This window comes from Talpa europaea, assembly GCF_964194135.1.
Source record: "Talpa europaea genome assembly, chromosome: 7".
NCBI lineage: Eukaryota > Metazoa > Chordata > Mammalia > Eulipotyphla > Talpidae > Talpa > Talpa europaea.
The window spans coordinates 1,023,202-1,047,630 of record NC_140074.1 but is presented as its reverse complement, the minus strand read 5'-3'; the positions used below and the strand labels follow the sequence as shown (position 1 = coordinate 1,047,630).

Below are 24,429 nucleotides of genomic sequence, written 5' to 3'. Positions count from 1 at the left end.
TGCCCCAGTGCACTTGCCCCCAGGCCGGGCAGCGCAGCCTTCGGGTTGGGGCCTCTCCTCCCTTTCTCCAGAGCTCTGTCCACAGCGGTGCCTGCGACGCAAGGTGCATCTGTCTGTCTGTCTGCCCGTCCACTGTCCACTCCGGCTTCTGGGCTCCTCCTCCTCGGCACTCCTGCTGTGTCTCTCCCCAGGGTCTTTTGCACCTCTGGGGCGTGCAGTGCTTCCTGCACCAGCACAGACCCCGCCTGGTCTTTCCTCTCAAGCTGGGTTGGACCCCCGGGCTTGCTGCTCCGGGGGCCGAGTCTGCGTCTCCTGCCTGGCCCCCCAGGCCTGGACAAGGGCGCGTCCTGGGGCCTCTTCCAGACACTGATCTCCACGCAGCTGCATGCGGGGCTCCCGATGCTGGAGCGGGGGGCAAGGCCCCCAGACTCTGGCGCTTTAGGATTTCAGGGCCTGTGCTGGCCTTGCCCGCTGGAGGGTGGCTCGGTGGGCCGGCAGAAGAGAGCAGCTGCCTGGAGGGAATGAGATGGGATACGGGGAACCAGGGACTCGTGGCCACCAGGACAGCTGGGGGGGGCCTGAGCTCCCACCTCTTGGCACCGCCGTAGTGAGGTGCCACCAGACTGCAAATGCTGCCGTCCCCATGAAGCTGGACCCAGACCTGGCTCAGGCCCAGCCCCCTGGCCACCGGGGTACCTGACCCGCGGGATCGCGCCTGCTTCTGAGCCGCGGCCGAGGGCTCGGGCAGGATGCCCCGCCGGGCCAGGGCCTGACGAGGTTGCAGGGCTCCTGCCCCTGGCGACGTGGCTCTACCCCACGGAATGGGGTCTCCGGAGCAGCTGGGCCAAGGGTGGTCTCCGAAGCCCCGGGTGGCCTTGTTCACACTCGGTGGTCCTCAGGCCCAGTCGCGTGGACATGGCTGCGCGTGGAGACCTCCTTTCCCGTCCTCCCTGCACGCAGGGTGCATGGGGAGCCCAGGGGCCTCGGGGTGACCTGGCCGCCCTTCCAGTAACACGGACAGGGCATCCGCTCCCTGGCCTCTAAGAGGGAGGCCCCGTGTCCTTTCCGGGGTGGGCCGACGCCGGCTCAAGCCCACGTGCCAGTGCCCAGGCGCTGTCTCCAGCCACATGCGACCTGCCCAAGCAGCCAGGCTGCTGAGAAAGTGCCGCTGTGGGAGGCGCCCGAGGAGGGCCGGAGAAGGGCCCGTCCCACTGGCTTCCTCGCGGGCCTCCTGCCCCATTCAGCTCGGCTCGGGCCTTCAGCCCTGGCCGGGGAACCCCTGGCCGTCGGGCGGGTGGCCTCGGGCCTGGGAAAGGTGTGCTGGCGGCTTCCGCTCTCTGCTGTCTGCAAACATGTCCCAGAGGCTTCTGGAAAACAGCTCTCCTTCCGCAATGGGGAAAACAGGGCCACCAGCCTCGCATCTGGGAAGAGCATCCCGGCTGTTGGGACAGGGCCCAAGAGGGCCCGGCCCAGGGCTGTGATCTCCCCTGGCCACCGCCGCGCTTGGAGCCGGGCTCGGCGCGAGCCAGCGCCTGCTGCGTCCCTGCACCGGGCCAGCGGCTGGCACGCGTCTCTTCCCACGGCCGCGGCCAGGCCCGGGCTGTCCGGGCACCTGTGCCTGGCAGCGCTGCTGAAGTCAAGTGGACGAGTGTCCAGGACAGCTGAGGGCCAAGCGTGTCGGAAGTGCCAGCCACGGGCATGGGAGCCTGGCCCCGGGGAGGAGCCGAGGGCACTGGGGAATCAGAGAGGCCACCAGAGACAGCCAAGGGGACTCAGCGTGCTGGGTGCCCACGTTTCCCAGCAGAGGTGGGAAGTCCTCACCCCGTCTGGTCCCCTTGCCCAGTGATGGGGATAGCAGTCGAGCTGCTAATGGAGCAGGCTTCCCTGCAGGCAGGGACTCCAGGGCCTGCGCCCTGCAGAGTGGCGGTAGGCCTGCGCCCGTCTGCTCCCCACCTGGCTGCCTCTATTATCACCCCCCCCCCAGGTCATGGGGGGCGGCAGGGGCTTCTCTCTGTGGCACCGTCCACAGCACCTGTGCGCCTGCGCCGTCCTGTTCAGCTGGTCCTCTTGTCAGGGACTTGTGGACAAGTAGTGTGGGTGCATGGCCAGCCGCTCCCGTCTCCGAGCCCCCCTCCGTGGCCGTGCTGAGCCCCAGTTGCAGCAGTTGACCACAGGCATCCCCAGGAGCCGGCAGAGGGGAGCTGGCATGGGAATCATGCACTGCTGTTAACTGAGCGAGGGCTGGGCGTGGACCAACCCCTGCAGGGTGAGCTGGTGTGGTCGCCCCCAGCAGCGGTGCTGACCTGGTGGCAGGTATGGGAGTCTATCCAAGGTTGGCATCGGTGTATAGCCACATTGTTCACTTGTGTAGAGGGTCCTTCAGGCACAGCTTGATCCAGGAGCCCAGGCAAGGTAGTGGGAGGGTGACTGCCTCGCCACATTCTCAGGCGCTGCCCATACCCCAGGCCACACCCCGAGAGACAGCTGCCTCCCCTGCTGGGCGCGTTGTCCTGTGTGGGGCCCGCAGAGCAGAGGGGCCTCCTCTTTTGCAAAGGAAGAGAGGGATGGACGCTGGGATGGTGCTTCCTGGCCCAGACTCGTGCCCCAGGTCCAGCAGCCCCTGCGAGAGGGCACTTGCCCAGCAGGGGCATGGCCAGGTCACCCATCCCACAGGGGCAGGGGCTGGAATCCTCTGTCCTTGGACTCCCAGTTGAGTTTCTTCTCTGTGCCCCAGGGGCCACTTGTGGAAACGGGCCCAGACTTTCCGCAGAGCCCGGCTTCCTGAGGGCGGTGTGGGTGCGTGGGGCCCGGAGGCTGGGGCCTGGTGACGGGAGGGAGAGAGGCCGGCAGGCAGAGGTGCCTTTCCTGTTGGGGGTCCCATCCTGTGGCTCCTCCCCTGCCCTCAGGTACCCCAGTCCTCTTTTGTGGAGCTCCTGGAGAAGATCCAGGACCAGAACTTTCCAAAAGAGGTGCAGAGACCTGCCCTTGCCCTGCCCTTGGTTCTGCTCTATCTTGCCATGTGGGCACAGGTCTGGGGGCGAATGGAAACGGGGTACACTGCGAACTGTCCTGGGGGGTGCTCACTGGCTGCTGTGTGCAGGTCAAAGGAGCGTGCCCAGTGCGCCCCTAGGCATGCTGAGCCCCTGGGCTGCCTCCCTTGAAGCAGCTCCCGCACTGCGGCTCCAGCCACCGGCTGGGGTGGTCAACCCGCGCCCGGGGAGCAGAGGTCCTGGGAGCCCGGCTGGGTGTTCTCGCCAGCTGAGGACTCAGCAGTGACAAGAAAAGCATCATAGCCGTGTGGGGATGCGGGGCCCACAGAGGGTCCCGAGGCTCTGCCCTGGGGTGGCTGTGTCTGCGCTTCCTGAGCTGTTCCTTGGCTTCTCCCAAGTGTCGCGAGCTTGATATGGGGGGGGGGGGGGCGGGGCAGGGCCGTTTTCAGTTCACCTGCACCCTGGGGTGCCCCACCTGCTCTGTGGCTGACCCCACTCCCCTCTGTGATTCTAGCCCAGCCAGCAGATCTCCTGAAGGTTCTAGATTTTCACAACCTGCCTGATGGAATAACCAAGACAACAGGTTTCTGTGCGACGCGGCGATCGTCCAAAGGCCCAGACGTGGCATACAGAGTCACGAAGGATGCCCAGCTCAGCGCGCCCACCAAGCAGCTGTACCCAGGTAAGAGCCTCTGGGAGCAGCAGCATGTGTGGGCAGGGGTACGTCCTGGAAGGCGGCCTGGAGGAGCCCTTCTAATGAGCTCCATCCAAGGCCAGTGAAAGCACAGCCTCACGCTCGTGAGAGCACGACCTCCTGCTCGTGAGAGCACGCCACAGCATCACCGCTCCGCCCACCACCGAGGCGCGTGCAGGGGCGTCTCGCCTGTTCCCGAGCAGGTGTCTCGCCAGCTGTTGATGGGCTGCCCGGATGGATGGTTCCTGGGGCCCGGCAAGGTTAAGGGGAACCCCGGGGTGCCCGGGAAGGAAGTGCTGGCAGACAGAAGCTTAATTGGGAGCGATGCCATTAAGAGACCCATGAATCAGACACATGGCTCCCGGCAAGAGAGCGAATTTTGCCAAGCGCGGGCTCCGCTCTGAGTTACACGCAGTGCCGGAGCCGCCGCGAGGCTGCCCTGCTGCCCTGCCCCAGCCCTGCGCCGAGGCGCCCGCCCACCTGGGCTTTCTGCAAGGGGGAAGAGCCAGAGGACTGACAGCCCCCCACCCGCTTCAGAGGTGCTCCCCTCTCTGTTCAGGGGGGCCCAGCGGCGGGGAGCAGACGCTGCCCAGAGGCGCTTGCTGTCATCGGCAGGCTGTGCGCCCTCCCTCCGCGACCTGGAGGTGACCTGAGGCTGACCCCAGGGCCGGCGGTCTTGACAGTAGGGCGTCTGTCCATCCTGCCCCCACTAGCTCCCCCAGGACACCCTCGCCCAGCTGCTCCTTCCCGCGCTCCCCGCCAGCACTGATCCCAAGGCCCTTCCAGGCCCTTCCAGGCCGGGAGTCTGCAGGGCAGGTGCCTTTTTCTGGGTGGGCGAGGCTCGGGGGCCCTGGGCCGGCTCCCAGGAGCCTCCTGTGGGTGCGGTCGTGGGGCAGCTGTCCAGCCGCTGCAGGGCCTCGCTGCCCCATGGCCAGCCCACAGGGCCCATTTTGGGGACACAAGGAGCATGTCTACCTTTTGGGGTGAGCACACAAGCACCCACTCACCCGCATCTGTTGCCTGCCTCCCTGCCGTGTCCCGCTCCTGCCCGCTCCCCCGCCTTTAGGAAGGGCGCCTCAGACCCTCGACGGCAGGACCCCGTGCTGCTGTCCATAGGGAGCGGCTTCCTCGAGGGCGGCTGTGGGTGCTGGAGCCTGAGGCAGGCCCCGCTAGCCCCCTCACCTGCGACTTCCCTGGAGAAGTGAACTAGGAAGCGGTTCTTGGACCACCCAGGGGGCAGCCTCGGCCAGCTCCCGCTCCTGGACCGGCTCCCGGCGACAAGGACCCATTGTTCTTTTGCCAGGAGAGTTTACTAGCGAGCAGAGTTTATCCTTGCAGGTTATCTATGCTGAGGAAATGTGTCACACCCCTGTTGCAAACCTGGGCCACAGCGCCTTGGTGAGCTGGGAGGGCTGACTCGGTGGTCCTGGGCCGCGTGCCGGGACTGGCCCCTTCCCGTCTAAGACAGGACAGTGAGTGTGGGGGCAGGAGGCCCTGCGGAACGAGGCCGAGGGGCCATTGGTCCAGATCTAGTTAAACAGCCACCCTGGACCCCCAGAGCCCGCCCTGGACCCCCAGAGTCTGCCCTGGACGCCCAGAGCCCACTCACCCTGACCAGAGGGGCCGCCAGGTCCTGCAGCTGGCTTGGCAGCGGGCTTCTCCCCCGAGCCTAACAGCAGAGCTCACGCCGCCGGGCAGCTGGTGACCTGGGTTGCCGCGTGGCCCGCATTTGGAGGGTCGCACGAAGCCAGGCTGTGGCAGGGTCTGCACCCCGGGTCCTGCGAGGGTGCACAGGCACGGCAGGGAGTTTCTCCTGCAGCCATCTCGAGTCTGGGCCCGTGGCCGGGTGCCTGGGAGCCCACCCCCCCCGCCCCCTGCTGGGCACCTGCACTGCTGTCCAGGCCCGGCGCAGGAGCCGCCAGCAGAGGGCGCCCCCGGACAGCTGTCGCACTGCAGCTGCCGGCTGCTGCCGTTGGACTCAGGGCTCCTGGGGCCCCTGGGGCCGGGTTCTAGCAGCAAAGAAGGGGTGTGGCAGATGGCTGCCCTCCCTCCTTCTCTCCCGTGGACACCTCTCCGGCCCTTGGGCTTCCCTGGTCCCGAAGGGCCTGTTGAGGGGGTGGGCAGCATTTTGGGCTGCAGCCACACCTCAGCCCTGCTCTCCGTGGCCCCGGGCTTCAGCACGCCTGCGAACCGGGGCAGGGACTCGCTGACCTCACCCTGGGTGGCTGGGGAGGAGTGCCTGGGGCTCTCGTGGCCAGGGGCACGGGAGAATGGTGAGGCGTCTGCGGCCCGTGGCCAGGCCTGGGCAGGGTGACCTGGTCTGGCGTCCCTGACTTCAGGGTGGCCCAGTCGGTGTCCCCGACATCAGATCGCCTGGTCCGTGTGGCGAACAGCACTCCCACTCAGCTGCACCCCGGAGTTTGATTTATTTCTTTCAAAATCTGGATGGAGGTCTTGATTTTGTTTTTCTTTTTCTCTGTTTTGGCGAGGCAGTTCTAGCGCATGCCACATCTGCAGTCTCCTCCCTCCCCGCGCCCCCCCTTCCTCCAGGCCTTCAGAGCGGTTCCCATGCCTCCAGGCACAGCTCTAGGCACTACAGAAGCATCAGAAACAGCCCCTTCCCCGTGGACGCACACATTCTAGAAGGTTCTCATTAGGATTTATACACAGATGTCTTGAGATGTGGGGATGGAGAAGACAGCGTTGGAGGCTTCCCGCTGGAAGGACCATCGGGTTTGCACTTGCAGTGACACTTGAAGGGGAGCTTGGCCAAGTGGTGATAGGGAGGCCTGCAGGGACAGTTTGATCAGGGGGCGGCTGCGCAGCAGGCGGCTGTGCGCCACCACAAGTCACAACGCTGGCCGGACCCCTACCTGGTGTGTTCTGGGGCTGTGGGAACTTCCCAGCTGCCTGCTCATGTCTGCCCTTTGTTCCAGCATCTGCTTTTCCGGAGGACTTCTCCATTCTCACCACTGTGAAAGCCAAGAAGGGCAGCCAGGCCTTCCTGGTCTCCCTCTACAACGAACAGGGCATCCAGCAGATGGGCCTGGAGATGGGCCGCTCTCCCGTCTTCCTCTACGAAGACCACACGGGGAGGCCAGGGCCAGAGGACTACCCCTTGTTCAGGGGCATCAACCTGTCAGACGGCAAGTAAGTGGGTGCGACCAGCAGCCAGCCCTTCCAGAGCCCGTTGGCCGCACCGTGCCGAGGCGCCCAGGGGCACTGGTGGGGAGCACCAGCCTGTGGGCCTGGGACCCAGGTCCGGTCTCGGGTCTCCTGTCTGGCCTGGGCCTCCCTCCCCCTGTAAATGCACAGGTGACAGACACCTGGGACGTGGGAGTGAAGGGCTGGGAGAAACACAAAGGCCAGTCCTTCCAGAACTCTCTCCATGCTGACAGCTGGGGCGCCTCTTCTGGGGCTCAGATATGCGGGGCCACATGCAGTGATCTCTGAAGCCCCTCCAGAAGTGGCTCATGTATTTCTTACCAAGTGTTTCAAGTGGATCCAACGAGTCTGCTGCTTCCCATCACAATCCCTCCTCTGCCTCCGCAGTTTGCACTGGGGGTCGGAGGGTGGAACACCCACTGCTGTAGCGCCAGCTTTCAGAGCCAGGCCCCCGGGAGCCCGGGGCTGGCTGCGTGGGGAGCTGGTGGCTGTTCCTGGCCGCGTGTGGCCCCAGCTGCCCCGATGGCCCGCAGGCAGGCACGGGGCAGGACGTCACGCTTCTTGGCTCCGTCTCCCCGGCAGCCGGAGGCGGTGTCACCTGTGCTGGGACCCGGGATGCCCTCACCGTGGCCATGTGCTTCTTTGCAGGTGGCACCGAATCGCGCTCAGCGTCCACAAGAAGAACGTCACCCTGATCTTGGACTGCAAGAAGAAGACCACTAAGTTCCTCGACCGCAGCGACCACCCCCTGATCGATGTCAATGGCATCATCGTCTTCGGGACCCGGATTCTGGATGAGGAAGTGTTTGAGGTGAGCCGGGCTGGAGAGCAGGGGCCGGGGGCGGGGAGAGGGGCGTCCCGCCCCCGCTGCAGCAGACGCCAGCTGTGAGAGTCGGGGCTGTGGGGGGCCGTCTGCTCTGTGGGGTTCGACATGGCCATGCGGCTGTTGGTCGGAAGCCCCAGCCGTCGCCCCAAGGGATGCTGGTGGCCTGTGGGCAGGAGAGGCTATGCGAGGACAGCCGTGACCACTCTGTCCAGGCCCCACATCTGCATCTCTGGGGACCGGCTTGGGAGGGATCCCGGACTTTGGCGAGTGCCCGAGCTTGTGTAAACAGGCAGACTGCTGCCTTCCAGGCGCCCTGGAGGGGCGCCCTGCTGGGTGGGCGTGGCGGGTGCCAGGGCGGAGCCGGGAGGCCGAGTGTGCCTGTCCCGAGTCGGCCTTGCTCGGGGTGTCTGGCAGGGAGCCCTGGGAGCCCGGGGACAGGCAGGGCTGCAGAGCAGGCCTCGAGCCCCACGCCTGCCCGGTGTCCTAGGCTGGGGTCCAGGGGCCATAGAGCTCCATCCCGCTGCCCAGTGTAGGGCATCCCAGGTGACCAGCGATTGCCAGGGCCAGGCTTGGGGCACATCGGTGTCCCTGGGGACCTTTAAACACTGGACGCCTGGCCTCCCGCATGCACATTCATGTGCAGGACCCTGGCCGGGGCAGGCTGCGGGACCGGCTTTCAGGGCCAATGGGCTGCTCTGACGCCCTGTGACCGGCTGTTCCACCTGTGTAACGTTGGCACAGCTGCAGCTGCCCATGGAGCCCTGGCAAAAGGCGGGGTACTCCACACTGCGCCTGCCCTCGGCCTCATCCGGCACTGGTGTGGGGGCAGCCGGCGGGCGGAACCAGGTGGCCCCTGGGGAACCTGCCTGGAGGTGGAGGGTCCAGAGGACACAGCCTGCCCACTGGGGGTGTGGGGTGGGCATGAGGGTCCCGCCTCAGCCACCTTGTCGGTGCTGCGCTGGCGGTGGGGGTCTGGGCTCTGGCTCCGATGGGCCTGGCTGAGGCTGCGGCGTGGCGACACCCATGAGTGGCTCCGACCCGATGGCCAAGGGCCCCGGGTGAGCCGGGCATGGCCAGGGTGGGAGGTGGCCGGGGCTGTGCTGGGAGCTGGCAGGCAGAGACAGGGAAAGCAGGCGACTTCGGTGAGGCTCTGGGAGTCTCCCTTGTAAAACAGGGGCAGCAGCAGCCCCCAGAGATGTGGGGCCTCTCTGGGCTCACTGTGTGGCATGTGGCTGGGCTGTGCGATGCTTCTTCACTTCACGACTTGGGCACAGCTTCATCTACCTGAAAGAAGGTCCCTGAGTCAACTACTGCTTCCTCGGCTTCCTGCCGAGCCAGAGGCTCTTCCCTCACAGCCGGGAGAGGGAGGGCCTAGCGTGGGCAGCCCCAGGGGGTAGGGGAGGGGGCAGGCAGGGCTGGTCCCCCCCCAGCTGCCTGCACTTTCTGAGACATTTCCTCTTGGTGGGGTGGGGCAGCACAGCCCTGACGCCGGCGCCGTGGGTGTGCGCGCATGTGAGTGTGTAGTGAGTGTGCACGTGTGTGCTCCTGTTGTGTGTCCGTGTGAGTGCGTGTCAGTGGTCCCTCCATGCACATGCACATGCATGTTGCTGCACACATGGCAGTGCCAGTGGTGTGCACACATGGTGTGCCAGTGTGTCCCTGCGCGTGTCGTGTGTGCACGGCTGTGTTGTGCATTTGTCCAGTGATCTGTGCACATGTGTGTGCTGTGTGTAGGCACATGGAAACCCGCACAGAGCTGGGGCCACCAGTCCCTGGGACCCCCACCTTTACTCTGGGAGGGGGCAGACTCCTGTTGGCGCAGGGCGCCCCGTGGAGTCGTGGGTTCTCTTCCTGCTGCCCCTTCTGCCAGCCTGGGCCCCCCTGCAACTGAAGGGGCCTTCCCCGGGGAGGGTTGGGGTCCTCCGGGCTGAGGCTGGGGTGAAAGGGAGGATCAGGATGGGACCGCAACTGCCTGTGCCCTGGGGGGCCTCCCCAGGCGCTTCTGCCGCTGCCCCCGCAGTGCTGCGGCCCTGGTCTGGCAAGCGAGAAGGGATTGAAGTGTTGGCTCTTTCCGGCAGATTCCATGAGGCCATGCTCGCTGTCTGGGCGGCTGGGCTTCTCCACCAGGCTCTCTGAGAGGCTGGGCCAGTCCCCCGAGCTGTCCTTGCAGCCCTGTCTGGCCCAGAGGGGGATGGAGGACCCACCACAGCCGCCATGTCCAGGCTCTGCAGCAAGCAGGGCGCTTTGCAGATGGAGCCGGTCACACCCCGAGCACTGTTTGCAGGCAGGGCTGCACTGGTCCTGGGGTCTGTGGGGGACCCCTGGGCCTTGTCCAGGGGTGCATGTGACCCCACAGAGGCCCCTTGGTGTGGGTGCTGGCCAGGGACTGTCAGAGCCCAGGGATGTGCTCCCCGTGCCCCACCCCAAGGGAGGTTCCTGGTTCTTGGCCACCTTCCAGTGGTTCCTAAATCCAGAGGCCTTTTCCAGGGCCCTCCCCTTCCCCCGGCATACTTCCTCCCGGGAGCCCCTATCCAGGGCTGGGGCGGGGCCTGGGATGAGGCGATGCCTCCTTGGCAATCCTGGGGCACCCAGGTGTCTTCCTCTATGCACATGTGAAGGTGAGGGTCTGGGTCTCGGCTAGGCCACGTCCAGCCAGCCAGGTTGCGCCTGACGCCTGGAGCCCAGGAGCCACCCCGTCGGCCAGCAGGGGTGTCCTCTCCGTGATGGTGGAGGTAATGGTGGTGGTGATGGTGGTGATGGTGGTGGTGATGGTGATGGTGGTGATGGTGGTGATGGTGATGGTGATGATGGTGGTGGTGATGATGGTGGTGGTGGTGATGGTGATGGTGGTGGTGATGGTGGTGGTGATGGTGATGGTGATGATGGTGGTGGTGATGATGGTGGTGGTGATGATGGTGGTGATGGTGATGGTGATGGTGATGATGGTGGTGGTGATGGTGGTGATGGTGATGATGGTGGTGGTGGTGATGGTGATGGTGGTGGTGATGGTGGTGGTGATGGTGATGGTGATGATGGTGGTGGTGATGATGGTGGTGATGGTGATGGTGGTGTTGATGATGGTGATGATGGTGGTGATGGTGATGGTGATGATGGTGGTGGTGATGATGGTGGTGGTGATGATGGTGGTGATGGTGATGGTGGTGTTGATGATGGTGGTGATGGTGATGATGGTGGTGATGGTGATGGTGATGATGGTGGTGATGGTGGTGGTGATGATGGTGGTGATGGTGGTGTTGATGGTGGTGGAGGTTAATGGTTTTTCTGGGCCTCACTGTGTGCCGGGCCCACTAAGTGTTCTCTGGTGCCATCACACTTATCCCCAGGGTAGCTCATGAGCTGAGCTGATCTTCTTTTACCAACAGTGTCAGCCTGGGGAGGCTGGCAAGGAGGGGCTAGCTTAGCCGCGTGGGCTTGAGCCACGTGGGCTTGAGCCCATGGGCTTTGGAGAGAAGAGCCTGCCAGTCAGGCCCTTGCCACTGGCTCTGCTTCCCCGTGACTGATTTGGGGACCCAATGTTCCCTCCCCCACTTTGTTGTGCTGACCCCTTAGTTTGGGGCTAACACAGGGGTCCCCCTTCCCACCGCTGTGGTGGAGACGTAGGTGTGGTGTTTCATACCTGCCCCTGTGCAGGGGTGAGCAGACTTGGCCCTGGACCTCTGGACACCGGTTGGTGGCACAGGTGAGAGTGGACGGGACTGCCGGTGACCGGTGGGCGGTCAGACTGTGGCTGGACTTGGTGGAGCAGCGGGCGGTGGTGTCTCTCTGCACGAAAACATCCTTGAACGCGCCCTCCGCACGTTAAGCTCGTCCTCAGACTCCGTGGGCTTCATAAAATCATGGAAAAAATTATTTAGTCTCTGGCTCAGGGCCTTTCCGTTTCCATTTGTGTGACTCATGGATGAAAAACAGTGCAGGTTTTCGCTGTGCTGCTCTGCCTCAGGGCTTGGCTGGGGTGCGTGGGGGGCCCTTTCAGGCGTGAAGCCTTGGAGCAGCGGGGAGTGGCTCCGGGAGGTCGCGCTGTTCAGCGTTCAGGGCCGGCGGTCAGAGAGCTGCACCAGGCGGCTGCCCGTGTCCGTCAGTCCTGCGAGGGTGCCTAGTGTCCTGCGTGCGTGGCTGCTCCGCGTCACCTGCCGGGATGTGGCCCAGCCTGTGATGACAGAATGGAGATGGGGAGGGAAGGTGAGGGCCGGTCTTGCCCCACCCCCTTGCAAGAGGCTGGGTGTGTTGGGGACAAGCCTGAGACTGTGGCCCAGGCGTGGGGACCTCAGGAGCCCTGTGTCCCCCCGCTCCTGTCACCCCTCAGGGGCCCAGCCTGGCCCCCCCATCCAGGCTGCGGCGGTGCTGGTCGGCGCCCATCTGGGCTGCGAGGGCACACATCTGCGGCTGGAGGGGTGCAGCAGGGGTGACTCCGCTCTCGTGTGTGCTGCCGGGGCGCACCCGCCGCCCCTCCCCAAAGGCGAGGCGTGGTCTTCCCCGGTTATCTGTGTCTCCACGCGCCACTTCTGGCTAAATCCGCCTTGGGTCCTCAGGCGTGCTCTGAGCCTGCGGGGCGGGGTGCCCCGGGGCCTGGGGCGGAGGCTCTGCTGCAGTGATCCTGGGGCTGCTTCCCCGGCCCCCAGGCCTGCTGTGGAGGGGAGGGGTGCGGGGCTGGTGGCCAGGCAGAGGCGCGCGGGCAGTGGCAAGGGCGCCAGGCACTGGGGTGGGAGCTGGGCAGCCGCCCGCGCTCGGGCCCGCTCAGCCCCAGGCTGCGAAGCTTCCAACGAAAACTGCCATTTCCTCAGCTGGTTGCGGAAACGCAGCCGGGATCAAATCTCATTATCGGAGAAGGCAGAACTGACTCCCTCAGCAAAACGCTCTCTCCAGAGCAGAGCCAAGGTCTGGGGGGGCTGCAGCAGCAGGGCAGCACCTGTGACCCGCACCGGGCGCTTTGGGGGGCAGCGGGGCAGAGGGGCTGGAGAAGCCGAGCCTGTGGTCGCCCGGGCGAGGGGAGGGGCAGCTGGCACTTGCTCTCTGGACGCGCTGTTGGGGCCCCCGCAGGGTGAACCGCTGGCCTTGGTACCTGAAGAGAAACTGAATCACAGAGGGCTTGGTCAGGGACTGAAAGGTGTGCGCCTGGGGCAGCGGGGTTCCCCAGGGGCCGGCTGGCCCTACCCCGAGGGCTCTGGGCGAGGTGACTGACTCGGGGAGCTGCAGCCCCGGCCCAGGGTCTAGGCTGCCCTCGGGGAGCTGCAGGGGTGCAGGTGTCCCCAACGTGGGCCGTGAGCCGAGACTCAGCTGTGTGTCTGCGGAACAGGGATGAGCCATGAGGGGGGCCCATGATGCTGGGCCTCCCAGGGGGGCACAGCAAGGGAGACCCTGTCATGAGGGCTGAGACCACGCGGCCCCAGTCTTGGCGGGTGTCAACACTGGCTGTTGAGAAGGGCTCTGGCAGCAGCCTGGAGGACGCTGGAGTGGTGGCGCCCCTCCACCTGCCCTTGGCCCTCCAGGACTGGGGCCTCCTGCCCTTCTCAGAGGCAGCCCCTTCGCGGCCCCCAGTCCGAGGGCTGGGCTGGATGACACCTTCTGTGGACCTTGTGGGGAGTGAGTGTTTGGGGTATGGCCAGGCAGAGGGCAGCGCTTTGGGGTCCCCTCAGCCCTGGCCCATCACCCAGCCCTTAGTGGGGCTGGCTGGGGGCCTGGGGGGGTACAGGGCTGCTCTGTGCTCTGCAGCAGCTGGGGCTGGGGGGCTCAGGGGGGCACTGGCACTCTTGGGGAGTCTGGGGTGGAGCTCCCACACCTGCCACCCTGGGCCCTGCCCAAGCTCCAGGGCCTCGTGGGGCACCCTGGGGGTACAGCCCCTGCCAGGAGGGGTGTTAGGTGCACAGGAGGGTCCAGAGGAGCATCCCGTCAGCACTGGCTCAGGTTCCCCGGGGCTCGGAGCATGAGCCTGCACACGGAGCCTCAGCTGCCCAGGGGGTGGCGGCGCCCGCCCAGAACAGATGGCACAGTCTGCGTGCACAGGTGCCCCTGGCAGGTTGTGGGAAGCCGAGGTCAGACGAGGGGGCGTGTTTGCCACGGGGTGGGCGACGGCGTGAAGGGGCTTCATGCTGGGCCCTGGCCCCCGCCCCCCGCCCCCCGCCCCAGCACGTGTTCACCCTGCAGTTGGGGGGCAGTGGGGTGCCAGGGCTGGCAAGGGCCAGGCTGGTGGGGGCCTGGAGGAGGGGTGTCTGTGCCTCCTCTTGCCCACCGTGTGGGGGCTGTGAGTGCTGGGCGTGGCTGGTGCCCAGGATGGGGGAGCCCCCCCGGAGGCAGCTGGCCGCAGGGAGCAGGGGGCAGTGTGCTGCCGCTTGGGGTCCCCCGGCCGCTGTCTCGCTGCCCCAGGCTCCCCGGCCTCTCCCTCCAGCAGAGGCATTTGGAGAACATATATTCACACGTCAGGCTGCCAGCTGAAAGGGGAAAATATTTTATTTGAATTGGATGAAGTTTGAACTAGAAGTCGTGTTGCTTAATAAAAACGTGTGGTTTTGATTCACTGTTCCTGTCGTATGGTTCTCGTCTGCCCGAGAGTTTAAGAGCCGGGCCGGGAGCCCCTGGCGTCCAGAGGGCGGCGTGGGAGAGGAAGGGAGAGCGGACAGGCCCAGGCCGGGAGAGCAGGGGAGGCGGGAGGGAGGGAGAGACAGAGTGGGGGACACAGAGAGGGCGGGAGGGGGGGAGAGGGGGAAGGGGGGAAGGCAAGTGGGGGGAGGGGGAGAGATGGGGTGGGGGAGGGGAGCCCCTGGCGTCAGGGCCAGCGGGGGGGGGGGGGGGGGGGGGGGCCCTCCAGGCAGGGGTTGAGGCACGCCCGCGTCTGGTGCTCTGGCTGGCGCTTAGTAGGTGCTTAATGACGGCCGTGGAGCGCGGCGCGGGGTGCGATGGCCGAGGGACGCGCGCGCGGAGGGACGGTGGTGGGTGGGCCTTCCGGCCCCCTCGGGGTGACCCCGCGGTGCGCGTCCCCGCTGGGGCCCTCTCCTCCAAGGGCCTCCAGGCCGCTCTCGCCGCAGGCTTGCGGGTCTGGGTGCCCGCAGGCCCCGCGCCCCGGCTCAAGGGCCTTCCTCTTCCAGGGCGACATCCAGCAGCTGCTCTTCGTCTCGGACCCCCGGGCCGCATACGACTACTGCGAGCACTACAGCCCCGACTGCGACACGGCTGCCCCGGACACCCCCCAGTCGCAGGACCCCAACCCCGACGACTACGTGAGTCGTGCCTGCACCAGCCCCCGGGGAGCGGGTCTGGCGGGGGCGGGGCAGGGCCCGACACAGGGCGACCCCGGATGGGAGATAGCAGGGCAGCGGGGTCACAAAGGACGCCTGTGAGCGACCCCGACCTGCCGACCCCGACCTGCCGGGGGGCTTCCCGCGACAGGCCCACCCGCGGGGGCCCTGGGCGGCCTCGAGTGCAGGCGAGTCCCCCAGCCAGGGCCTGCTGTGGTCCGGCTGGCTCCCCGCCCGCCCGCCCGGCTCCGCCTCGGCTGTTCCCAGCACTTCTCAGGGAGCCCCTCCGTCCCCTCCGCCCCCTTCATCCCTCTCCCCGGGCCCTGACCCACCGCAGAGGGATCAGGGGGATCAGGCCCTGCTGCTTGTCCGTCCCGAGGGGCGGGACGTGGCCCCAGACGGGCGCCTGCAGCCGGCCTGCTGGAGCCCCCCTGATGGCCCTGAGGCTCTTCCCCCGCTCCCGAGGGTCGCCCGGCCAGCAGCACCCACCCTCGGGCCAGTGGTCTGACCCTTGCTCCTAAGTGGTCAGGACACACAGACCTTTCGGGGCTCAGCGTCCTTGGAAGGGGTCCCCTGCGTCCTCCCTGGGGAGCTGAGCAGGAAGGACTGTTGGGGTCCCACGGGCTTCCCTTGTGCAGCGGGGTGACTTGGCCCGCCCGGCTGGCTCCGATGGGTGCCCCCCCTCACGGGCCTGTTCCTGCAGTACCCGGAAGGAGAGGGCGAAGGTGAGGCCTACTACTACGAGTACCCCTACTACGAAGACCCCGAGGACCCCGGCAAGGAGCCCGCCCCCACCCAGAAGCCCGTGGAGGCCGCCAGAGAGACCACGGAGATCGCTGAGGTCTGGAGCCCGGCGCGTGTGCTTGTGGGGTGGGGGTGTCTGGTGATGCGTGGAGACCTGGAGGCCGGCGGGGCGGGGGGGGGGGCAGGGGGAGCTGGCAAGGACAGGCGGGGACGCTGATGGGCTTCCACGGGGACGGTGCCGGTGGCATTGGGAGGCGTGGCATTGGGGGGGCATTGGGGGGGCGGTCCCCAGGGAGCTCCAGCCTTTAGCGTGCCCCTGGTTGGGCCCGGTCCCCAGGCCCCTGGTTTGTGCTTTGCTGCCCAGCTCAAGCCCCCTAGGTGGTCCGGGCCCTGGACCCTGGGGGCTGCGTGGCCCTGACCCCGCTGCTGCCGTCTCTCCCTGGGCTCGCAGGAGCTGACCCCGCCCCCCACGGACGCCCCTGCGGTGCCTGCCGCCAACGAGGGGGCCGGGAAGGAGGAGGACCCCGGCATCGGGGACTATGACTACATCCCCGTGGAGGACTACTACACGCCGCCCCCCGACGAGGGCCTCAGCTACGGCGAGGGCCCCGACAGCCCCGACCGGCCCACCGACACAGGCGCGGGGCCCGGGGTGCCCACCGCGGCCGCCAACACCTCCAACGTGAGTGCCTTCTCGGGGTGCCGGGCTGGTCATGCTGAAGGCTCCCTGGCCTCCTCCCCTTTCTGCCTCTGCCCTGGCGTGTCGGGGTCCCCTGCTGGCAGGCCCCCAGCCCTGGCTGCGGCCCTGTGGCCAGGCCGTCTAGGAGGCCCCGGCTGCCACACGGGTCTGGCATCACTGGCCTGCCGGGAGCATGTTTCCACCCCAAACGGGCAGGATGTGTCCGCCCGCTGGACTCAGGTGGAGGTGGCAAGGGGCTGTGCTGCCCAAGGGCTCTGCCGGCCACTCACTGGGTGCCTGCAGCTCAGGGAGGGGCTGGCGCAGGGCAGGCCCCAAGCAGCCGCTGAGAGCCTCAGGGGAGGGAGGGCCAGACCCCGCTGTTGTCAGTATGGCTGGGGCCTGTCCCGCCTGGGGCCTGGGCCGCCTCCCAGACACACGCACAGCCTTGGGGGGATGGTTTCCCCAGGGCCAGGCGTTGTGGGATTTGGGAGGCCCCTGGCTGTGTCCTGGGCGGGCAGGCCTGGAGCCGTGAAGGGAGGCTCACCAGCTGGCCTGTGTCCTCTGGGGTGCCGCCCTCTACCCTCAGCCGGCTCCGGTGGACGGGAAGGACGACCTGGACGAGAAGTTCACGGAGGAGACCATCCCGAACCTGGACGAGAACTACTACGACTCCTACTACGACCCCACCGTGTCCCCGTCCGAGATCGGGCCCGGCATGCCCGCCAACCAGGACACCATCTATGAAGGGGTGAGCTGGAGGGCTCCTTTGGGGGTGTCCCGGGGCTGGCGTGGGCAGTGCGGGGTGCGGCTCTGTCAGCCGTTGGGGTGTGGTGCTCTCTGGCCTCTCTGTCCTGCTCATTCTGTCCACCTGTGCTCCGTACCCCCAGATTGGAGGACCTCGGGGCGAGAAAGGTCAGAAAGGAGAACCCGCCGTCATAGAACCGGTAAGGACGCGCCTCATCCTCTCTGAAGCAGGGTCTCGGCTCAGGAGCCCTGCACCCCTGTCCTGGGCTTGTGGGGGCCACGTTCTGTGTGTGGCAGAGACTTGCAGAGAGCCCCGGGGGGCGGGAGTGCTCGAGACCTGGACTGTTGGGGGCTGAGGGCCCGGCTGGTCACCCAGGGGTCACCCCACTCTTAAGGTCTGTGCACTCCACTGCCCACCCCCTCTACCTCGATAAAGAAGACTCGGCACTTCTGGGGGTGGTATGGCAGTGAGGGGCCAAGGGTGGGCAGCCGGTCACTCCTGGGCACCGCTGGCTCGCCTGTTGTGCTGGCCCTGGGGCCCTCTGGCTGCAGCTGGAGACATGGGAGATGCTGCGGATCAGTCGGGGGACATGAGCGGCTGCCGGAAGCCTGTGAGGACACTGGCCGCGCGCACTGGACTCGCTGTTGGCAGCGTGGGTGGCAGGGCTCCAGGTGCCCCTGGGTCACAGGCAGGCCCAGCTCTGTGCTGGAGGCCCCGGCACTGGGCGGGCAGCACCCACAGGTGGGAGCGCCTGCGGGTCACCCCATGGCCAGTGGCAGGGAGGGCGGGCCGTGCGAGCGGGCAGTATTCTGGCCTGGGCTGCCCCTTTGTGCACCCATGTCCCTGCTGAGCTGCCTGGGTGGGGGATCCGTGGTCCCAGCGCGGGACGCTGGGGGCTGGCAGCGCCTGCTGTCCCTCCCCGAGGCCCCCCGACAGGAGGAGGCGCTGGCCGAGGAGCGGGGAGGCCAGCAGCAGCCCGGGCGCCTCACGTGTCTCCAGAAAGTCCATCTTTCTTCGGGGACATGGAGCCATCTGGATGCTGTTGGGATTCCGCCCCCTCGGGCCCTCGTGCCGCTCCCGCCCAGCCCCAGCCCGCTCGAGGTGTCCACAGGGCCCTCGCTGGCCCCTCGGCGAGCGTGCGAACAGCTGGAGTCCCTCCGCCTGGAGCACGGCCAGATGTCCTCAGTCTCCGCTCCCTGTGAACAGATGGCCGCGTCCCCAGAGATGGATAGGCCTGCTGCTGACCATGCGGGCGGCAGCCCCTGGGGGTGGGGTGGCCATCCCAGCCTCCCTGGGGAGGGGTGACCACGGTCAGACTGGGCCAGCCCCTGCCAGCCTGCCAGGGCCACGCCGGCCACTCCCCACGCAGGCCTGCCCGCGGTGTCTGTCCTGTCTGTGGGCTCCTGGAAGCTCGGCGGGAGCCTGGGCGTCTTCGGCGCAGGCCACCTGCAGCCGGGCCTGGGGGCCAGAACGGCCAGAGCCTGTCCATGGAGACACCCGCGATGCAGGCACAACACAGCCCGCCCCGCCCTGCCCTCGCCGGCCCCAGGGTCCCCCCCGGCCCCCGCCTGGGAGGACCCCGTCCTGCATCGATGCCTGAGCACCCCGGTTGGTGTGTCTGGGAGGACAGCCTGCCCCTAGCCCACGTGGCCACCGCCTCCACGGGGCCCTCCTGTGGCTGAGCCTGTGCCGGAGCAGGCACGAGGGGCCGAGGATCCCGGGGCGTTGGATAGACACCCTGTCTCCACACCGCAGAGCTCTCTGGGTGCACTTCTGTGCCCGCACAGCCTCCGTCTCTGGGGAGCCCCATGGGGCAGGAGTGGCTTGGGGGCTCAGCCACCTGAGTGGGGGCCTCCCCAGTCTGGTGCCCAACAGCCAGCTGCCGCTGGCCGGGCAGGGAGTGCAGGTTCCGGTCCAGGGCTGGGCTTGGAGGCAGCGGCTTCGGTCACCCTGGCCGGGAGCGTCGTGGTTACTGGGCCGGGGGAGGGGAGCTGGCCCAGCCTCTCCCACCAGCAGGCGTCAGAGTTAACAGGGAGAAGGGCATCCCCGGGTCCGCTGACCCCATGGGAGGCAAAGCTGTCCCGGGAGGGCTGGGCAGGGACCCGCAGGCCCCAGGTCAGCCTGCGCAGCTCGGCAGTGGACACCCCGGCCCCCCCGACGTGAGCACCGCGCGGCGGGCCCCTGCCCTGGCTCTGACCGCACGGGGCAAGATTGGGGGCAGGGAGAGGGTGCCCTACATTGGGCAGGGGAGCCAGAGGTAGAGGCCACGAGGGGGGAGTGCCCGGCCACGGGGTCCCGTCAGCAGAGAGCTGAAGCCCATGCTGCCCTCTGCTGCCCCAGTGCCTCTCCCTCTCCTGGGGTCAGAGTGGAGGGCGCCTAGAGAGTGGAGTCTGCGGGTCGAGGGTGTAAGCCTGTGAGGGGCTGGGGGCCGCAGGAGGTGAGTGCCCGGGACTCGGTGGGGAAGCGGCCCCCACTCCCGGGGGGAGGGCTCGGCCTTAGTGAGCTGGTCTGCTGGGGCCCGGCCGGGGCCTCTTCTCCCGTCCACCTTGAGCCCATCTGTCCTCCACCCTGACCCCCACCTCCATCCTGGGGTCCTCTCCTCCCCTGCCTGGATGCTCCCCTGGGGGGCTTTCTGGGTCCCCTTTCTTGGCGATGATTCTGCGGCATCTGTTCTTGGGGGAAAGCCTGTTGCTGATGTCCACTGAGGGCTGGACACAGCCAAGAGGTGCCGGGCGACAGTGACTGGCCCCGCCACAGCCCCTACAGCCGGGCCCGGCCCGTATCCCGGGCCCCGCTCAGCCCGCCTCTCTCTTGCAGGGCATGCTCATAGAGGGGCCGCCCGGCCCAGAAGGCCCTGCCGTGAGTATCCATCCCGCTCCCCCTGGATGCTGGGGTGCTGACGCCCCCGTAGAGCTCCCGCGTGTGAGGGGGGTGTGCTTGCACCTTTTGCAGATGTCCTGGGGCCCACCTTGGCCTGGCAGGGCGGGACGGGTCTTGCCCTGTGGCCTCGTCTCTGCTCTGACTTTGGTTTTGATTCTAGGGTCTACCAGGGCCTCCAGGAACGATGGGTCCCACTGGCCAAGCGGGTGACCCTGGAGAACGGGTAAGGGGCTCCTGGCCGCCTGGGGCGCAGGGCTGGGGCTTGGCCTGAGGCCTCCCCGTGGGGCGACTGGGGCCCCCATGTGCACCGGAGGCTCGCACCGGGCCCTCCTCTCCCAGCGTCCCGCCCCACTACCGCTGCCCCTGCTGTGTGGTGTCCCCGGTCCCCAGGGAGGCCGGCTGGGCCCCGCGCAGTGGAGCCCTCAGCCCCTCATCAGGCCCATGTCAGTCGCCACGCCCGGGGCACCCCGTGTCCCCGCACCCCCGGGACCCCCTCGGGTCTTGAGTCCCTACCCCCCCCCCCCACTTTCCTGACTGGAAAGCAAGCAGCAGACAAGAGGGAGTTGGCTCTGGTCAGGGCTTCCCCGGCTGCCCTGGTCTGGGGGCGCACCCCGGGGCCCGGATCTGGGGGTGCACCCCCTGCTGCCCCGATCTGGGGGTGCGTCCTGCTGCTTGAGGGCTGCAGCATTCTGCCACCTAGTGGAGCTCAGGGGTACTGCGGGATCGTGCCACTTTCCCTGGCCTGATGGGCCCAGCCGGACAGCGGTGACCAGCTGTGCTGTGGGCGAGGGAAACCGGGCGTGTGTGGACACCCCAGCCTGGCACCCCCCAGAGCAGAGGACAGACCGGCCGGGGTCTGGGAGGACAGGGGCTGGGTCCCATCAGGAGGGAAGATGGGCCGGCAGCCCCGTGGACGGGACTCTCACTTTGTAGTCCGCGTTAGGCAATGTTTCCCCAGAGCGTGGGCAGTTCTGCGGTAGAACAACCTCCCGGGGAAAGATAGGCCAGTGTGAGCTCAGGCCCAGCGGGCTCCACACCCTCTGGGGAGTTCCAGGGGAGCCCCAGGGTCTGGGCTTCGCTGGGGACGGGGGTCCTGCTGGTGTTTCCCCACCGAGTATAGCTGCCCGGCCTGGCGGCCATGTGGTCAGGCCTGGGCCCAGCTCCAGCGGGAGCGGGCAGGGGCCTTGTGCTGTGAGCAGGCCGGCGGGGCCCCACTGAACTGGGCGGAGGGTGATGATGCCGGCGGGGTGCCCCTGAGCCGGGCAGGGGGAGGTGACGATGCCAGCCTCTGAAAACAAACCGGCTGTGCAGCCCTCCCCTCCTGGGTCTTGCAGCTGGCCGGCATCTGTACCGGCGTAACCACCAGGGCACGCGCTAGGGCCAGCTGGAAGCACCCGGGGCTGTAGACTGTTAAATGAGGGAAGAGCGGGTGTGTCCGAGCACCCTGTCCCTCTGTCCTCACATTTTGAGCAGGCGCAGACTCCCTGGCACCCACCCACCCTCCAAACGCCCACAGGAAGAGCGGGGACAGCAGAGGGAGTGGCCCCGGAGCTGCCCACCCTTGGACACTCACCCGCTCCCTCCCCACCTCTCAGACCCCGCTCCTTGCACCCCCCATTCTGGGCCTGGCTCCTGGAATAGCCCGCACCATTGGCCTGACTTGGCTCCGCGCTGGTCCGTGTGTTTCCCAGGAGGCTCCCGAGCCTTCCTGTGGCCGTGACCAGCTCTGAGCCGCCCTCCTGTCCCTCTGTCCGCAGGGCCCCCCTGGACGCCCAGGACTTCCTGGGGCAGATGGGCTGCCCGGCCCCCCTGGGACCATGCTCATGCTGCCGGTGAGTCCCCCTGGGGCAGGGCCAGCTGCGCCCACCGTGGCAGCCTCCTGGAGAGCGTCCACTGGGTCCTGGCGCTGACGCACTGGTGTGGGCGCCAATGGCCAGGGTCGCCTGTCCATGGCTGGGGCTGGCCGGGCACCTGGGCAGGGGCCTGGCTCTCAGGAGGAAGTGGATGTGGCCATGCTGCCCCCTCCCTGAGCAGCCCGTGGCCTGTGGTGGAGAGACCGGCCATTTCCTTCCTGGTGGGGTGTCCCGGGCAGCTCAGTGCAGGTGGAGTGGGGGCTTTTGGGGGGGAGCTGGGGCTAGAAGCTTCCCAACCCCTCTGAGGCCAACAGGCACCACCTAGGCTGGGGTCCGCGTGGGCACCCACATTTGCACCCCTGCCTTCCGTCCACAGTTCCGGTTCGGAGGGGGCGGCGATGCAGGCTCTAAAGGCCCCATGGTCTCGGCACAGGAGTCCCAGGCTCAGGCCATTCTCCAGCAGGCCCGGGTGAGTGAGTGGCTCCGGGAAGGGGCGGGCAGAGCCAAGCGCGGGTGGGTGGGGGGATGCCGGCTGGGGTAGGCGGACTGGGGCGGGCGCAGGTGCGGGTACGGTCTGAGGGTGGCTCTGGCTCCAGCCTGGCCTCTTCTGGGACTTGCTTGGCCAGAGGGGCCCCCGGGTACCTGCAGGCGCCGCCCTGTGGCTGGGGGAACGCCAAGGCCCGCGGAGTAAGTGCTGTGCTGTTCGGCTCGAGCCTCCCACCGGCGGGGAGGGGAGGCTGCGCCTCAGGCTCAGCATGGGTGACGGGCTGAGGGCAGCCCCTGGGCGGGTTGGGGTGGGGAGAAGACAGGTGCTTCGCTGGGGCTCTGGGTACCCCGAGTGGGTGTGGCCCCCGTGAGCCCCTATAACCCGGAGGTCTCAACTCCCCGGCTCCGGCCCGCAGCCGGACGGCAGCGTCTCTCAGTGACCCCGTTTCTCTCCGCAGCTGGCGTTGCGGGGGCCGGCCGGCCCGATGGGTCTTACTGGGAGACCCGGCCCTGTGGTGAGTGGTCCCCAGGGAGGGGCGAGGCGGCCGGTCCTCTGCAGGCCGTGCAGGGTGTGGGGGATGGAGGATTTGGTGCGCATGCCTTGGGGCGGCAGTGCCTTCCCCTTGGGTGCTATTTTCCTGCCCTTGTTTGCCTCGGCCGGGCCGAGCTCCGTCTGGGCAGGTCCAGGCTCTGTGGCCGGTGCCCACTCACTGCCCAGAATTTCCTTTAAAACCAGGAGAGATGGTCTGAGTTGCATCTTGTCCCTTGGGGCCTGCACCCGAGCTGAGACCCCCCATAGACCCCCGGGGCCCGCACCCTGTCCCCGGCATCCCCACCGGCCCCCACCGCCTCCCTGTGCTGAGTGTCCCTAACCCAGGTGTGTCTCCCTAGGGCCCCCCCGGGAGTGGAGGCTTGAAGGGCGAGCCTGGAGACATGGGGCCACAGGTACGTCGGCTGCTGCCGGGAGACACGCCGGGGGCGGGTGTGGCAGGAGCGGGCAGCTCCGGCCCTCGCTTGGGTCCAGGCCATGACCTTGGCCCGCTGCCCGGTGGCCGTGCTGGATGACAGGTGCCGGGAAAGGCTCTGCTTTGCCTCGGAGACACACGACAGGATGCTCACCCTTTGCCCTCTGATGCCAACAGGGTCCCCGCGGGGTGCAGGGCCCCCCTGGTCCCACTGGAAAGCCGGGGAGAAGGGTGAGTACGCGCGGCCCGGGAACAGCAGCCGGGCCCCTGCAGTGAGTCTGCCCCACCTCCCCCGGCGCCTGCACCCGCTCTGGCCCCCTGTCCCTTGGCCAGGCCCTCCGTGGTCAGGCCGGCCCCTGCTGGGGAAGGTTAATTCCACGTACAGAGCACGTTTAATTAACGCCGTGCCCAGCCCCTGTGGAGGCACAGGTGGGCCCGGCCCCTTCGGGCAGCCTCTCTGTCCAGAAATGGGGTCAGTTTGGGGGGAATGGCCGCTCCGCGCCCCTGCCCTGGGCAGAATGTGCTCTGACTGCCACCCTTGGGCCCGTCTCTCCTTCGTCCACTGGCCTTTCCTCGGCCTGAGTTGAGGAGGCCCGCACGTGGTCAGCAGCCTGGGCCCGGGTGGCCCTGCGGCTGCGGATGACAGTCTGCCCCTCCGTTGCAGGGCCGGGCTGGAAGTGATGGAGCAAGAGGGATGCCGGGGCAGACCGGCCCCAAGGTAGGCTGCTGCCGGGCCTGCTGGGGCCGCACCGCTCATTGCCTGGGGCGGCGGCCAGCTTGCTGGTCTCGGGACAGTGTGGCCACGGTGACCAATGTCCGGTGCCTGGAGGCTCCATGGGAGGGACCCTGTGAAGGCTGGGGGGGCGGGGGTGCACTCCACCAGGGGCGGGGCTCCCTGTACTGCCAGGAGGGGTTTGTTCTCAGGGTGGCGCATGGGGGCGGACCCGCCACCCTGAGCACTGCCCCGACTGTCGAGCTCACCTACGGATGGGCAGCAAGCACCCCTGTGTGCAGGCGTGCACATGCACATATAGGGGCGCAGCGCATGGGTATGTGCACTCATGTCACGCGTGACACACGTGGCAGTGGCCCCCAAGCACGGCCAGTCTCAGCACATCCAGGTTGTGGTCTGTGATGGGACAGAAGCCCCTG

The 24,429-nt window shown here is 67.6% G+C and overlaps 1 protein-coding gene across 3 annotated transcripts in view; it reads left to right on the top strand.

Annotated features, from left to right (window-relative positions):
* Positions 1-24,429, top strand: part of COL5A1 (collagen type V alpha 1 chain) — a gene marked incomplete at its 5' end in the record, with an annotated part of 77,613 nt that overhangs the window by 14,162 nt on the left and 39,022 nt on the right. For 2 of the 3 annotated variants that reach the window (XM_084238795.1, XM_084238794.1), the window contains 16 exons: positions 3,505-3,672; positions 6,621-6,834; positions 7,498-7,660; positions 14,776-14,907; positions 15,629-15,766; positions 16,121-16,351; positions 16,920-17,096; positions 17,236-17,292; positions 19,911-19,952; positions 20,134-20,196; positions 21,731-21,805; positions 22,203-22,295; positions 22,771-22,827; positions 23,204-23,257; positions 23,455-23,508; positions 23,942-23,995. In XM_084238795.1, the coding sequence (XP_084094921.1) occupies positions 3,505-3,672; positions 6,621-6,834; positions 7,498-7,660; positions 14,776-14,907; positions 15,629-15,766; positions 16,121-16,351; positions 16,920-17,096; positions 17,236-17,292; positions 19,911-19,952; positions 20,134-20,196; positions 21,731-21,805; positions 22,203-22,295; positions 22,771-22,827; positions 23,204-23,257; positions 23,455-23,508; positions 23,942-23,995 (1,772 nt within the window). The remainder of the gene's footprint in view (positions 1-3,504; positions 3,673-6,620; positions 6,835-7,497; positions 7,661-14,775; positions 14,908-15,628; positions 15,767-16,120; positions 16,352-16,919; positions 17,097-17,235; positions 17,293-19,910; positions 19,953-20,133; positions 20,197-21,730; positions 21,806-22,202; positions 22,296-22,770; positions 22,828-23,203; positions 23,258-23,454; positions 23,509-23,941; positions 23,996-24,429) is intronic. The other variant, XM_084238796.1, reaches the window with a different exon arrangement.